At 42.0% G+C, this 14,099-nt stretch overlaps 1 protein-coding gene across 20 annotated transcripts in view; it reads right to left on the bottom strand.

The window, feature by feature from the left end:
• The window catches only part of KALRN (kalirin RhoGEF kinase), a 503,525-nt gene that overhangs the window by 125,270 nt on the left and 364,156 nt on the right, over positions 1-14,099 (bottom strand). For 17 of the 20 annotated variants that reach the window (XR_011152025.1, XM_069021109.1, XM_069021107.1 and 14 more), the window contains 6 exons: positions 10,929-11,021; positions 10,486-10,597; positions 9,184-9,374; positions 8,672-8,773; positions 7,837-7,979; positions 6,570-6,672 (listed from right to left, as the gene is read on the bottom strand). Coding sequence is in view for 19 of the 20 variants with exons in the window: in XM_069021109.1 (XP_068877210.1) it covers positions 6,570-6,672; positions 7,837-7,979; positions 8,672-8,773; positions 9,184-9,374; positions 10,486-10,597; positions 10,929-11,021 (744 nt within the window). In the remaining variant the exon portion in view is untranslated. The other 3 variants (XM_069021124.1, XM_069021125.1, XM_069021126.1) reach the window with 3 other exon arrangements.

The raw sequence follows: 14,099 nt of genomic DNA, 5'->3' as shown, positions 1-14,099 counted from the left end.
TCTGTGCTACATGTATTATAAATCACTAAGAAAAGAGCCGTCAAATGACTCTGCTTGCAGATGCAGGTGGGTAAATTCCTGTGCAGCTAAAAGCCATAGTGACTGATATACGGATGAAAAAAGGCATTGTGAGACCTATTAGCCAAGTCCCCAAAGCAGAGATTAAGTTATACCAAGGCAGAGCACAGGCCCAACACTGAGCAAAGAATGGTTGTAATTATTTGCATCCCCTCTGAGGTTCAGAATTTTCTGTGAGTGCCCATGAAGGTTTGCACAATTCAAGGTACGTGTAGCACTTCAGTCCAGATTTCCTTCATTTGGAAATCTAAAAATGTAATTTATACCTTGTCTGTTTGAGTGCATTATATTTCACTCCAAGAGCCTTAAGTTAATTTTCCAAAAGACTGAAAAATATCAAATTTAGACAGACAAGTAGAGCTCTGCAAATCAAAAGCTGGAACATTTCATGATGGTGGCACTGCTGCATTCCTGATAAGAAATACAGGAAGCCAAGGCAAAGTCCTTACTTATACTTAGGAAGGAGAGAAAAAAAGAAAAGTGCCACAGTAATATTACTGAACATCAACGATTAGAAAGGCAAGTTCATGCCAAATAAGGCATTGCCAGCAGAGATAAACCAGTCTCATTTTATCAGTTCCAAACATCACTTCAATTACTTCAGTTTCAGGGAACCAGTCACAGTGAAAAAACAGATACATACATTTGTATATTTTTCTCAGGGAAGAGCTGAATGTACAGGGGTCCTAACCAAGATTCAGAGTCAGAATTGAGAGAAGGCAGTCTTCCAAAGCCTAAGGAAATTTTAAGAAACTATCATTAGAGAGACAGAGATATGTCAGCTCCTGGCTGAACAATTTATTCCCTTGGTAAGATAAACATTTTGCTACTACATGACAGTATCTTGAAAAGAGTTAACCACCTATAGCTAGTGAGCTCTCAAGAAAGCTAATTAAAGTGCCAAAATGTTTAATGTCAGGTTTTCCTTTGATCGCTATCATGTTTTCCCTTTTCCACAGGTGAGGGCAGTAGGGACTCAGTGTGGGAACTGCTCTAATGCTAGGCAGCATTCACGCAATAGAAATATATCCTCTGGGGCCATAATTCACTCCTCTTTATCATACCTTCACAGGAAAAAATCACTTAACAGCCAGCAGTCATTTTCTATTACATAAATTTAGTCTTTCTTGTGGTCCCATAACTCATCAGTCCCTGCCAGGAAGCAGCACTCCAGACAGTACACTGAATTCTGGCACATCACTTGCTTGGATGGTGGCAGAATAACCACAACAATACTTACACAGATGAGACCAAATCAATCCCTTCCTTTGCCCTTTAGAAACTCACACTTGTTTAACCTATTTCAATTTACTGAGAGTAAAATATCTTGGTTGGAGGAAGAAACCTCTTCAGGTCAATGCCTGGCAGATAAATTGCTGGCACCTATCACAGTGCTCCAGAAAACAGGAGATTTCTAAATACTCCTGCTCCTGTATTTAAGTGACTCCCTGCTTCACCACCCACTCCATATTCTCATGATCCTGCTCTGCCTTGGCTCTGCCAGGGAGTTTGCATTGCACCTTCCAGCTTCCTTCCCATCAGCTGCAATCCATAGCACCCGCTAACCACTGGCAGAGAGATTTTTCCACTGACAGATGTTGGATCTTCAGGTCAGTCCCACTGCTCAGGTGCTGCACAGACTCCAGTCCATGGTGACAAATGTTCTGGCCATTCACAAGCACTGCTGGGGGTCAACCCTCCCTGTCCCTTGATATTCCCCCAGTATTGCAGTAGAAATGTGTCTTGCATGTGACTCAACGCTGAGCTCACTGCCAGTGAGTGAGTGGTTCCTCCTCCACCAACAATATCATAGGGAGAAAGCTATTTTACCTTGATTAGAAGCTTCTCAAGAAAAGAGAATTTGCCCCTAAGTGACTTGTTCCAGTAAGTCCTAATTCTAAAATCTCCCCTCTTGTACAAATTACCTTCAATTAGAAAAATGATTATTCCCAGACTTTATATAATACCACCAGTGTGGAAGAGGTCAAGATCTCTGTCTCATGACTGCTGAAAGATGAGCTGAGTCTAGTATCTAATGGAAAAGATAAAAGTGTATAATGTAGATTTATTTTTAGAGAGTAAAACATTTTCAGTTCACATTTCAGAGCCTTTTTCCATATCCAAAAACAACAGAAGGAAATGAGAACTGCTCTCCTCAGTACTCTGCAAAAGCCAACAAAAAGGAGGCCATTGGAAGATGGGCCAGTATCGCCAGAAACAGCTGTTTCACAAGCCAGCAGTTCCATGGCCTTACCAAATGAGAATGCCCTGCATGTAACATTTCCTTTATGCAATTCCCCGCTGCTTTGAATCCAAATATAAAGACTGAAATCCTGTCTGCTGTGAATAGGGCAAGGATTTCTCTCCAAGGAGAGGTTTTTAGATAGCATGCTGGAGAGGGCTTACTGTATAGAACAAAAGCTGTCTCCATTGCCTTTTGGAAAAGGATGAAGAAACTTTGCATAGTAGGTTACCTAGGACCTGACCTGGATGCTCAATGGGAATTGCAATTACTGTAATAGCATTCATTATCTATTGTTTCTTCACCACTGAGTCTGGGTCATCAACCCACTTTTCCCCCCCTATATAAAACTTGCACAATCCAAATGACAATCCAAATAATTATTTTCCTGCGTATGAAATATTTTAGATTATAGATTGCAAATAGAAGAAGTCATGGATTGCAAATGGAAAAATAAACATTTTATATGTTCTCTCCTTCTTTCCTTTTACAAAGGTGCAGACCTACAGACCTTATTTGAAGGCTGTGTTTCTGCTATATAGTATTTAATGAAAATGAAATGTTTGAGCCTGGGGATTATTGCTTTATATATTTTTGAGAGAGAAAAATCCAAGGAAAGTAAAGATACTAAATAGTCATACCCAGATTTAAGAAGCTACTTAATCAGGTATTTAATTTAAAGTTACACAGACACTATTACTTTTTTTTTTTTTTAATCTGGAGAGTCTTATATAATCACCTGACCACTGCCTGCAGTCAGGAAAGCCTGCATATTTATAGGCTTAATAACACTTCTGGAGTCAGGCACATAATTCAGAATATTTTCAAAGCAGAATCTGCTCCCATAAAGGCTACAAAAACAGGTCTGAATTCAGCTCTGCATCATGTGTTGGCACAATGGAGAACAATGCTGTAATTAATGTACAAATGTAATGTTTGCAAGAATTTCTATCTCCCCCTGCAAATTCCTCATCCAAACAAGGGAAAAAAAGGAAAGGGTAATGTGCCATCAAATGTACTTTGCAATGGCACCCAACACGTGAGTGACAAGAGCAGAACTAGGACTTGGCCCCAGTCAAAGTGCTCTATCCTCTGCACCAAAGGATCCCCCTGATAATTGTTGTAGCTACATTCACATGCCTTGAGAGAAAACCTTGCTGAATCTACAGTAATGTTATTTCATTCCCTCTTAACAACAAAAAACCTTTTGTCTTTTTAAGAGTTTGAAATGCTAAAGTAAAGCTTAGCTCCAGGGCTGTGCCATGGCGAGAGAACACAGAAATTGCTACTTACAACTCAGGAGGAGTTGACTCACAAATAAGTTGAAAGAAATACACGACTTGAGGCATGAGGAGTGTTGTTAAGCAGAAGTGCTACTTGAAATTGAGAATCTTTGAGAAGTTATGATTTTCTTTGTCTAAAATGTTGTTTGACGTTCTTGTCTGAACATTCAAGTAATGCGTTAGGCAATCCTCAGGCATAACAGCAAGGTTTAGGGAAAGGACAAAGTGTGTCAGCTAAATCTTTGAGTTCTTTTGCCTTCAGAGAGTAATATCAACTCTTACGTGTTACTTGAGAATTGTTTCTGGCATGGAGTTAATACATAGATGGTCCCAATGCAGGATTAATCTGCTGCCATCCTGGCACTGCTGGCACTGCAAAGCTCTTGGCATGGGTTTACAAATGAGGCTGCTGTGAGCAGTCAGACTTTCTAAAGGTAGGAGCTCTTTCCATTGGCTCCTCTGGATGGAGATCTCACTGGGGCACTAGAGAAGACACCCATGGAGGCTGCAGCTGCAAAAAGCCTCTAGGCTTGAATCTGAACTCATGGGAATAATGCTGCTGACTCTGCTGGAGTTAAATAGGCAGGGAAACCACTGACTGCTGAACCCTGTATCTGCCAGAGCTGCTATCAGCCCCACACGAGTTAACCACAGAACGTGTCCTACAGTGTGTGCCAAGCACTGTCAACTCTGCCAAGAAAACCCACCTAGAGAGCATGAGATGAGCCAGTCTTCCAGTGCTGGTAACTAGCAGCAGTCCATGTGAGAATATAAAACCTCCCAGTCCAACCACATTCTCACACCCTCCTAGAAGAAAAGCTCAACTACACACTGAAGGAGAAACATCGCATGCAGTAAAACGCCACCATTGGGAGTAATTTCAGAGCTTTGGAACTGCTGACAGAAAGTGCCCTCAGAGCAGGTGGCAACATGTGCTGAGGGCTTTGTGCCAGCAGGTGAGCCTGATGTTTGAGTGGACACTGAACACAGGTGTGACTCCACGCCAATTCAGCAGGAGGTAAGGCAGCTCAGCTTCATCTGACACTAATCTGGGTAACATGGTGCAGAAAAAAAATGAGAGAATTATAAAGAGATGCAGGGAGTTCATTCTCCTTGGAGCAAAGACATGATAATGCAGCACTGTAGGAGCTGAGCTCTCCACAGTATTCTGGCATTAGCATCAGTGACAATAAGGAAACTGTCCAGCAGGAGCTGCCTCTCTACTTAAGGATGATACACTGCTACCTCAGATTCAACAAAGCACATACAAGTAACCTTTAGCCTTAGCTGTACACTCAAATATGTTTCTATTCATTAAATGTATAACACAACACAAAACACACAGCCTTAAGCCAGCAAGTGAACCCACCCACCTTAAAAAAAAATTAAAGCATGGCACAACCCTTTGCCCAGTGGTAAAAACATTTTCCCTGTACGAGCTCTACTCAGTTTATCTCATACACATTTGCTGTTCAGTTCAAACAAGGTTTTGGATAGAAACTCCTATAACCGTTTCCAGTCTTGCATCCTTAAACCAACTCCTGCCATGATGGGCTGTCTTTCAGGGTACACAGCCTGGGTTGGCACCATAGCCCTTGTATGCAGCTGCAGCATGCAACATGGAGCATCTTACCCTGACATGGCCAGAATTCATGCAACCGAGCCAACGGGCTGGGGCAAACGAGCAAAGCTTAGGTGAGTGCTTAAAATTAAGCATGAGCTCAAGTATTGCACTAAGTCAGGGCCTTTTATCAGGAATGATAAATGTGAAAAACACAGAAAGTAAGACAAGTCCATGTGGATTGAAGACTTCTCAGACATCGGGCAAAGTATTTGCATACATTACAGTGGCCTTTGGATTGTGAGGCTTAATACTTTTCTAATGCACATTATTGGACATAAAAGTAAAATCATGGGGACATGCATTTAAGATAAATACAACAGATGGTCTTACAAAGGTAATTTATTTGCAATTAACTTATATTTCTGAGTCCAGCTTTCAAAACAGTATCTGCACTGAACCTTACCTGTGAACTTAACAACCAAAACTTGGATTCTGATTTTGTGAAGACACCCCTCTACCTTGTCTAAGTGGCAGCATAATTAAAGCCCTGACAAACAGATAAATCCATAAAGGCATGGGAGAATTCAGCTTTTTTCAAGTTACATGTGATTTCAAAACAACACACAAAGAGAATACGGGCATTCTCTCAGAGGATGTGACAAACCCATCTGCACAGCCAAGGTAATTATTAACTGGCCATTTTCTCCTACAATCAACTGCTAATTCAGTGGAAGAGCACAGCTGGAGGTATCAGGGTGACAAATTCAAGTGAGGCATCCTAGTGAAGCTGGGGATCTGGACTCAGATTGTCTGACAAGTAAAATGACAAGTACATACGTGCCGACAGTGTGCAGTATTCCAACAGAATCTAGCGTGTCTCAGGGCCATCCATATGCTCCACCATATGTCTGTGAGGAGAGGGGTCCAGAATCACAGTCTCTGGAAATGGTAGGTCTCCCAGGCTCTCAAGATACCAGCCAGGATCCCAATGTTGCTGCATTAATTGGTGTGTAAGTACCTGCATTCCCTCCAACAAACAACTGATTTCAGCTCAGAGGGAAATATGTAACATAACCAGCTGGTTGCTCATTCAGAAGCTTGATCTCACAGGACAAGCTGTCCTAGGCAAGAAAAGGTTGCTCTGGGCTGCTTCTTCAGAGCCAATTGAACCTCTGTGTATTAACCACAAAGAAGCTGCAGTAACAGAAATGTTACCATGTAGAAGAGCAGTACTGATAAGCACACAGAAACAGACGGGATTTTAATAACCTAGCAAAGGGGAATATGAGTTTCAGCTCACTCAGCAGAAGACAGGCTGCTTTCTTTCACCTTCTCTTGTGCTTTTCACTTACATTTTTCTGGGGGCAATTACCTGCCACGTATTTTCACATTTCAGTCCTACCTTATCACTGTCCACTGTGTTCTGTGATGTCCTGGAGGCAATGGAAATGGTGTCAGGTTGACTGCTGCCATCCCCTTGGCTGTCTGCATCATCTATTCCATCTCTGCAAGAGATGGAATAGGGAATCAATGACATTCCTTAACACACCACCAGAGTGAGCACAATGTTACAGGTGGAGTTGAGAAGTGCCGAGTCAGCAGGACAGAGCTGGCTTTGTGCTAAAATTACCCCACTGAGGCAGCCCAGGATGCTACAGAGCTCTTGAATTTAGAATGACATCACCCTCAGCCATGGGGTTTGGATTTGCACATAATCACAACATTTGTTTAAATTTCTTCAGCAATTTAATACTAAGCCATAAAGATGTTATCCAAACATAGATAAAGACAGTACAGAGCTCTATATATTTACCTCTCTGAGGCTGCTAACATAATGCATTTTCTTCCCTTTGGCTGTAGAGATAAAGTTCTCATAAATGTTTATTGGTCTTTCAAAGTAAATATTTAAATAATACAAAATACATATTTATGGACAAGTTTAAAAAATCAGTGTCCTCATTCTGTACTAGAAAACTTTTGTATTGGTGCATGTTCTTAGAGGAAATGTCTGGATCTCTGCTTTGCTACAGCTCTCCTGGGTGACCTTGGTTATTTATGCTTTGGATGTCCCCACAACACAGCCTGAAGTAAGAGAGGGATAAAACGTGCCAAGTAAGTGAAGATGCTCAAATTACAGATGGCTTTTAGGAATGCCACAACAGAAAAAGAACAATTCATTATCTATAATTTCTATTTAATCCAGGATTGAAACAAGTTGACAAAAAAATTTTAGTATTATTTAACAGGCTGAAACAAGTTTGTATTTGATGATAAAATGCAGATTCTTCACTACATATTCTTCAATCTGTTGTCAGGATCAACTATGATTTCCATTGTCAAACAATTAAACACGCCAAACAAGGAAAAAAAATATCTGGTTTTACTCAAATGTGAAGAAGTAAAATCTACTTTAGGAAAGAACCATAACCTTAGACTTTGAAGAATTTTTACTGTTTCTCTTTATACTTTGGAGTATAAAATAAAAGATCTTTGTACATATATCAAAAAAAAGCTTTCTAGCTACTTTTGCCAAGACAACATATAAGAAGCCAAGATGATGAAAACTGCTTTGACTACAGTAAAAACCAGTAAAAAGTCCACAGACACTACACTGCTGTGGGTTGAGAAAACACTAGTGATTTCAGGTAGTAGGGAATGACTGAAGTTACCTCCTACTGTTGTTCCGCTGCTTTGCTGGTGTCTTGGGGAGCTGAATTGGCTCTTTCAGAGCTCCCTTCAGATGAATGATCCTTTCTTGAATAACTTCCCGGATATTTTTGATCCATTCCTGTTTTGTTTCAATACTGGATGCCTAAAGTTTCACAAGGCAGAAAGACAGAGACTTTATCATGTTCTCACCTCCTGTGTAGAGGAGTTGTGGTTGGCTGATGAATGCTATGATTAACACTTTGTCCTCTCTGCTGCACTGTTGCAGCTGCTGGAGTACCTGGTAACCCCAGGGGAACTGAGAGCATTTTGACCAGACCTACTTGGCAAGCAACAGCAAAGCAGCTAAGCTCTGGATAAATACATTTAATGCTAGCAATACAGCATGCTCAGTAGAGGGGAAACAGGTTATCAGTGCACAGCTGGGATTTCCTTAGACAAAACAACTATAACATGAATTCTTCAGCTGAGACTCACTTGACAGAACAGGCTGTCAGCTCTGGAGGTCTGTGGAAGAGGTTGATTGTTGATAAGTCCAGTGGCAAAGGACTAAGAGAATTACACCTCCCAGCCAAACACCCTGAGACCTGCCCTGTGTCAGCATGCAGCTGCTCAACCCAGGCTGCAAGAGGAGATGCAGCTCCAGCAGGGCTGCACAACTGTCCCGATTCCTCCTGAAGCCTTAGAGCTCAGCTGCTCCTGATGTAGGCATGACCCACCTGGCAGACACCGAAGCCATGTGAATGGGAGGAGGCAAGAAACTGACCTTTCATTCAGGGCTCCCAAGGCCTGAACTAGAAGTGCTAAAGACAAAGAAAACAAAAAGAAAATACTTACTTTGAGCACTGTTTTATTGTCTGACGATGGTGTTCGTCCAGACCACAAAGCAAATTTGCAGGGATCTCCTTCAACATGTTCAGTCACTCCCAGTTCTGAGGTCTAGTGTAGAGGAGAGATGATGAAAGATTTCATGTACATGAAGCTTCATGAGTCCAGAAAACTTTGGACTTGTAGGAAGAAGTGGGGAGGGTGGGATGGATAGGGAAACAGGATCTTTTCTCTGTTTGCTACACGGATAAAAGAAACAGAAAGCCTCTGGGGTGGCAGGGAAGTGAACGGCTGGAGTGATCCTGCTCGCATTTCCCCCCACCCTTCACACCTCATGATCTTAAATCTCTCCAGACTCACTGCAGGCTGACTTCCAGGTGAGTCCTGCAGGACTTGGGGCCAGCCTTTCCAGGGGCAAGAGTATCCCCAACTCAGCAGGGAGACACGTGAGCTTCCTAAACTCCACTTCTACCTACAAAAAACCCAACACCCAGAATATTTTCTTTTGCAGCCACACCTACCAGTAACTTGTTCTTGTAAACGTATTTTGTGTGTCCTGAAGAATCTTTGATCTCTTTGCTAAACACCAAAGAGATTTCAAAGAGAAACAAATGCCTCTCACGGCCTTTCCGAATGAGAGACTTGGGATCCCACACTTGGAAGGAATCCTGAAGAATCAGCTCTCCTTGGACGTCCAGGTTCTCATCAAACCCTAAAACCACAAAATACGATCACTTGTATTTATTCTCGGGATGAGCAATTCAAAGAAAAACCAGAGCAGTAAGGACTTGAAATAAAAGGGTCTTTCTCTTTTTTTTTTTCTTCATATTCTGAAAGGACAATAGTGGGTATCCATTGCCCCAGTGAAAATACTTTCCTTTTTTTTCCTATTGCAATGATGTAATTACTTCACCAGGCGCAAATACCTCATATGTGCTAAATAAGGCTACTGCTGAAGTGTATTAAAAATTGCTCAAAAATTAATATTATGAAGGTTTCACTGGTGGTTTCTGCACACAGAACTGCATTGCAAGAAATCCTATGCACTTCATTATTCAGTTTGCCCTCCTGCAATTTTAATTACCTGGGCTTATTGTGCTGCCTGGCTACCAGTTCCCTTTTTCACTTGTTTTAGTACTCTGTTTGTTCCTTGTTTTTCCTCAAGCCAGGCTGGAAATTATTTTCCCAGGCCAAGAAAATGTGTGAGACACAATAAAGCATCTCAGTCCAGCATAAAATTTTTACATTTTAGAAATACTCCACACAATAATAAGCCAATAAAAGACTTCACTTTGTGCCAATCAAACTTTTTTTTCCTGTAGTTTTAAAGTACTTTTTTAAATACTTCTTTTTAAATCTTTGGCATAACTATACTAACATTTTGAAACACAAGCTGTTTTGACTCAGAAAATCAGAACTTTTGAAATGCTGAAACAGTATTTAGAAATGTTTTCATCCAATAATTGTTACAGCTGCCAGCAGCTAAACTGATACTGTTTCAGGAGGGGATTTTTTGGTTTAATGGAGAAGGAATGTTTTAGCTAAATATATATACATACATTGCATATGCATATTCATACATACACACACATATGTATATTTATACAAACACAGAAGATATAGATAAATAACCATTCCTCCTCCAAACTTCCTAGCCAGCTTTATTCTTTCAAGACTTTTGGAGAAATACCAGGAAAGAGCCAGGAGGTACCTAAAAATTATGATGAAACAACAGTATTGCTACAGTCAACCTCTGCTAAATTTCACCACAAGTTACAAACAAACTTAATCTCTCAGCAGGTCCCTCCACTGCCCTGGCCCACCTTCCAGCATGCTGACGTGCATTGCATCGTTGGCCTTCTTTGGGACACTGAGCATCACTTCCAGACCATCCTTCAGCTCCCCTTTGCCCTCCTCACAGCAGGTCAGCAGTTCCTAAGAAGCAAAGCAGACACCCATAAACAAACTCTGATCAAGGTGGTGCCTTCACACCCAACTGTGCTACTAGGTATGTGCAGCTGCTTCAAGACAGGAGAAAGCTGAACTGCAGCAAACCCCACTGTGGGTGCTCACAAATAGTGGGGGGTCAAATGGGAACAACTATAACACAAAAACAAACAAGGTGCCCTCAAGGGAAACTGTGCACTTGGAAGCTTTCTGGGGACTTATGCTTACAGGTCATGAAGCAGCTCCCTTAAGCATAAGGTGACTCATTACACCTGTGAAGTGCTCTGCACGAGCTGATCTGTGCAGCTCACTGAGCTACCTTCAGTAGGAGTTGGTATTTTGTGATCCTCTGGACAGGCTTGATTAAATAAGAAGAGATGGAGTTGGCCAGCCCATGCCTTTGCTGGATTTCCTAGAAGGGATAAAAACAGCAGTCAGTCATGGAAAACTATTAACCCTCTGCCAGACAGAACCACCCATAACTAATTTTAGCTCTGGATCCCTGCATTTCTATGTTTAGTCTTTTAACTCTCTTTAAGCTCGCATACAAGTAAGTGTGGTTTCAGAGAGGCTAGCAATAAACTTCAGAGTCCCCCTAAGGCCACTAAAACTGCAGGGTCCCTCTGCAAGTCAAGCTAAAGCTCTCCTGAGTAAACAGGCCTTGATTTAAGTATGACTTACCTGTCATGTCATTTGGTTTCCCCTAGCTATGAAGGCTGAAAGCAGAATCTTAACATTCAATTAAATTGAAGTGACATTAAATTAAATTGCATGAGTAGGGTGTAATTTAGCTGTCTAAACATAGGCATCGAGTCTCATTTGAGAGCCCTGGGGTAGCTGAAATATCCACATGGGAATAACAGGTCTGACACAGTGCTGACAGACCTGCTCTGCTCTGAGGTGGCACCTGGGGGCCAGGAGAGATACCCTTTATGATACTTGTTACAGCACTGAACACTTTCTGTTTCGTCACCTGAACCTCACCCAAAATGTCTGGGCTGATCAGTGTGATGTGCTCATGAATTTCTGGAGACATCACAGAGAGGCACCTGCTGAGGGCTACAAAGGACCCAGCTGCCTCCTCCCAGCTGTTCTGGGGGTGTTAGGAGCTCCTGAAAATCCTACAGGACCCTAATGGATATATTTAGCACCTAAAAGATTCCAAACTCATGCCCTACAGGGGCTGATTCTCTGCTGAAATAGAACGGATTGGAAACCCTTCTCTGGAAACCCAGGGTCTCTGCCAGGCCCGGGGCATGCCTTGCCTCGCTCCTGGCCACCAGGAAATCCTTGATTCCTAAGGAAGCAAATGGAAAAGAGGAATGGGACTTTTCTTCAGCTACTGGAGTGTAAATTTGAGACTGTAAAGTGAAGAAGTTAAGGAAGATGAAGGGGGAAGAGCTGCCAAGAACAGAGATTTTCTTTCTGTATACAATCTGATTTTCTGCTGAGTACTAGTGAGGTTACTGCTTCTTTTTAGCTTCAGTGTTTGTCTTAATGCTGGGATGCAAAAGCATCCACTATTCACACAATGTACCAAAAGATGTTTGGTTTGCTGGGTTGGTTTTTTTACTAGACAAGTTGTTTGTTTGGTTTTTTTTTTAATAGCTCTGGTGACATGAACAAGACCCAAAAGGGAAGGGGCTCTGTTTGGGGGTTAATGGAGTTTGCACAAAGCTGAGTCACAGCTGACACAGGAACTGTGCCTGCAGAGCACATGGCTGGGACTCAATTCATAACTGCAGCAGCCAGCAAGACCTCAGCCATGGCTGTGAACTTCCTGGTGCTGGCAAAGTACAGTTGTTTTTGTAGGATCCAAGTAATGGAATTAGCAGGGCATGCTCTCAGCAAGATGCTTCCCCTTTGGGCACTCCTTGATCTGCCAGGATGCTCCCTGGTCAGACTGTGCAGAGACACAGTGGGATGGTGGAATGACATTCAACAAGTGCACTACTGGGAAGGGGCATTCTCCCTGCAGCTCCTCCCTCTGGACCCTGAAGTGTTGGAGTAAGAAGGCAGCCTGCTGGAGTGTGTCTTGGGGGATGTCTTGGGTTGGCTTTGTGACATTTGGAGAGGTCTGGACTCACTGAGGGCAGAGTTGGAGGTGGGGGAGGTCTGTGCAGTGGAGAGCAGGCTGAGCAGACATCTCACACACCTCTGAGGAACAGGAAGCACAGAGGTGTCTGAGCCTTGAAGCAGCTGGCAAGTTTCAGAAGCAAGCTGGACACAGGGCTCTGTGCTCTCCACTTTGCCCTGCTTCTTGTTTAAAGCAAGCTTGGTTCACATTAAAGTGCATCACCATAGCTCACAACTTTATTTATTCCTTGGGTGGAAAAGTGTCCCAAGGGCCTCGAAGAAATGAAGGCATCTCACAGACAGCGTGTGCTGGCAGCTGTGCATTGCAAACCAGGTGAGCTGCAGAGCAGGATGAACACATAGTCTTACATGCAATGACAGAATCCCAGAAAAAAACCAAAAATATTCTCTGTGTAGGGCAGCACAAGATCCTCAGAAGTCCTTGGATGGACAACATGGAGACAGGAACACTTAAACAAAATTTCATACCATAAAAATTGCTGAACTGGCCATGAAGCAATGATAACATGCCCAAATTTTGTATCAAATATCTAGAGATTCACACATTTAGGTGTCATCTAGTTGTGTACAGTTGGTTGGTAGGAGAACAAACTGCATCCTGAACTGGGTACACAGACCAAAGACATGCTAAGTAGACTGGTTCAGCATTACAACTCCCATGAAACATTTAGGTTTTGTCATGCATGACACAAATGTGATGAGCAATTTCAGAAAAAATATAAGGTGAAACTGAGCCCCTGTTTATTCCTCTGCTCATTTCCTGAGGGACATTGTGAGAAACTGTCCAGGACCTCTCATCCATGCAGAAACACCATGCTCTGCAATGCTACCAAAGTCAATGAGCTTTACCATGTTCCATGCTGGTCATACAAATCAAAAGTGCCCTGTGGCTTCTTGAATACACAACCCAATCTTTTCCAAGATTCAAAGCAAAAAAAAGTATCCAAATAGCAGAAGCATGTACATGGCTCAACCAAACTCTGTCCCAAAGATCAAAGTTTGCTTAAATAAAGACACTAAAATCAACATGATTACCTCAATAATATGCTGATTCTACCAGTTGAAGTTGACAGCTAACATATGTTGGTAATCAAAAATATACCTTGCTAGCCTGAAGTAGATGGTATTACAAATACTAAAATTTGCTAAACATGGCAGGCATCATTTATCTTTGAAACTACTGAATAAAGAACACAGTTTTAAATAATGATGAACAAGACAGACACAAAAACTGAAAGAGTGAAATTAGTAAGTCTACTGCAGTTAAGTCAGAATAAGCACATTATTTTCATTCCCTGTGCAATTTCCAGCTAACATAACCACATCAACACCTTCTGAATTTTACAAACAAAGCACCATCTGTAGGGAAGGAAGATAGTAATCTTTATGCTTT

The sequence above is a fragment of the Aphelocoma coerulescens genome, chromosome 7 (assembly GCF_041296385.1).
Source record: "Aphelocoma coerulescens isolate FSJ_1873_10779 chromosome 7, UR_Acoe_1.0, whole genome shotgun sequence".
Lineage (NCBI taxonomy): Eukaryota > Metazoa > Chordata > Aves > Passeriformes > Corvidae > Aphelocoma > Aphelocoma coerulescens.
The sequence above is the reverse complement of the archived record's forward strand: the minus strand, read 5'-3'. Positions and strand labels throughout refer to the sequence as shown.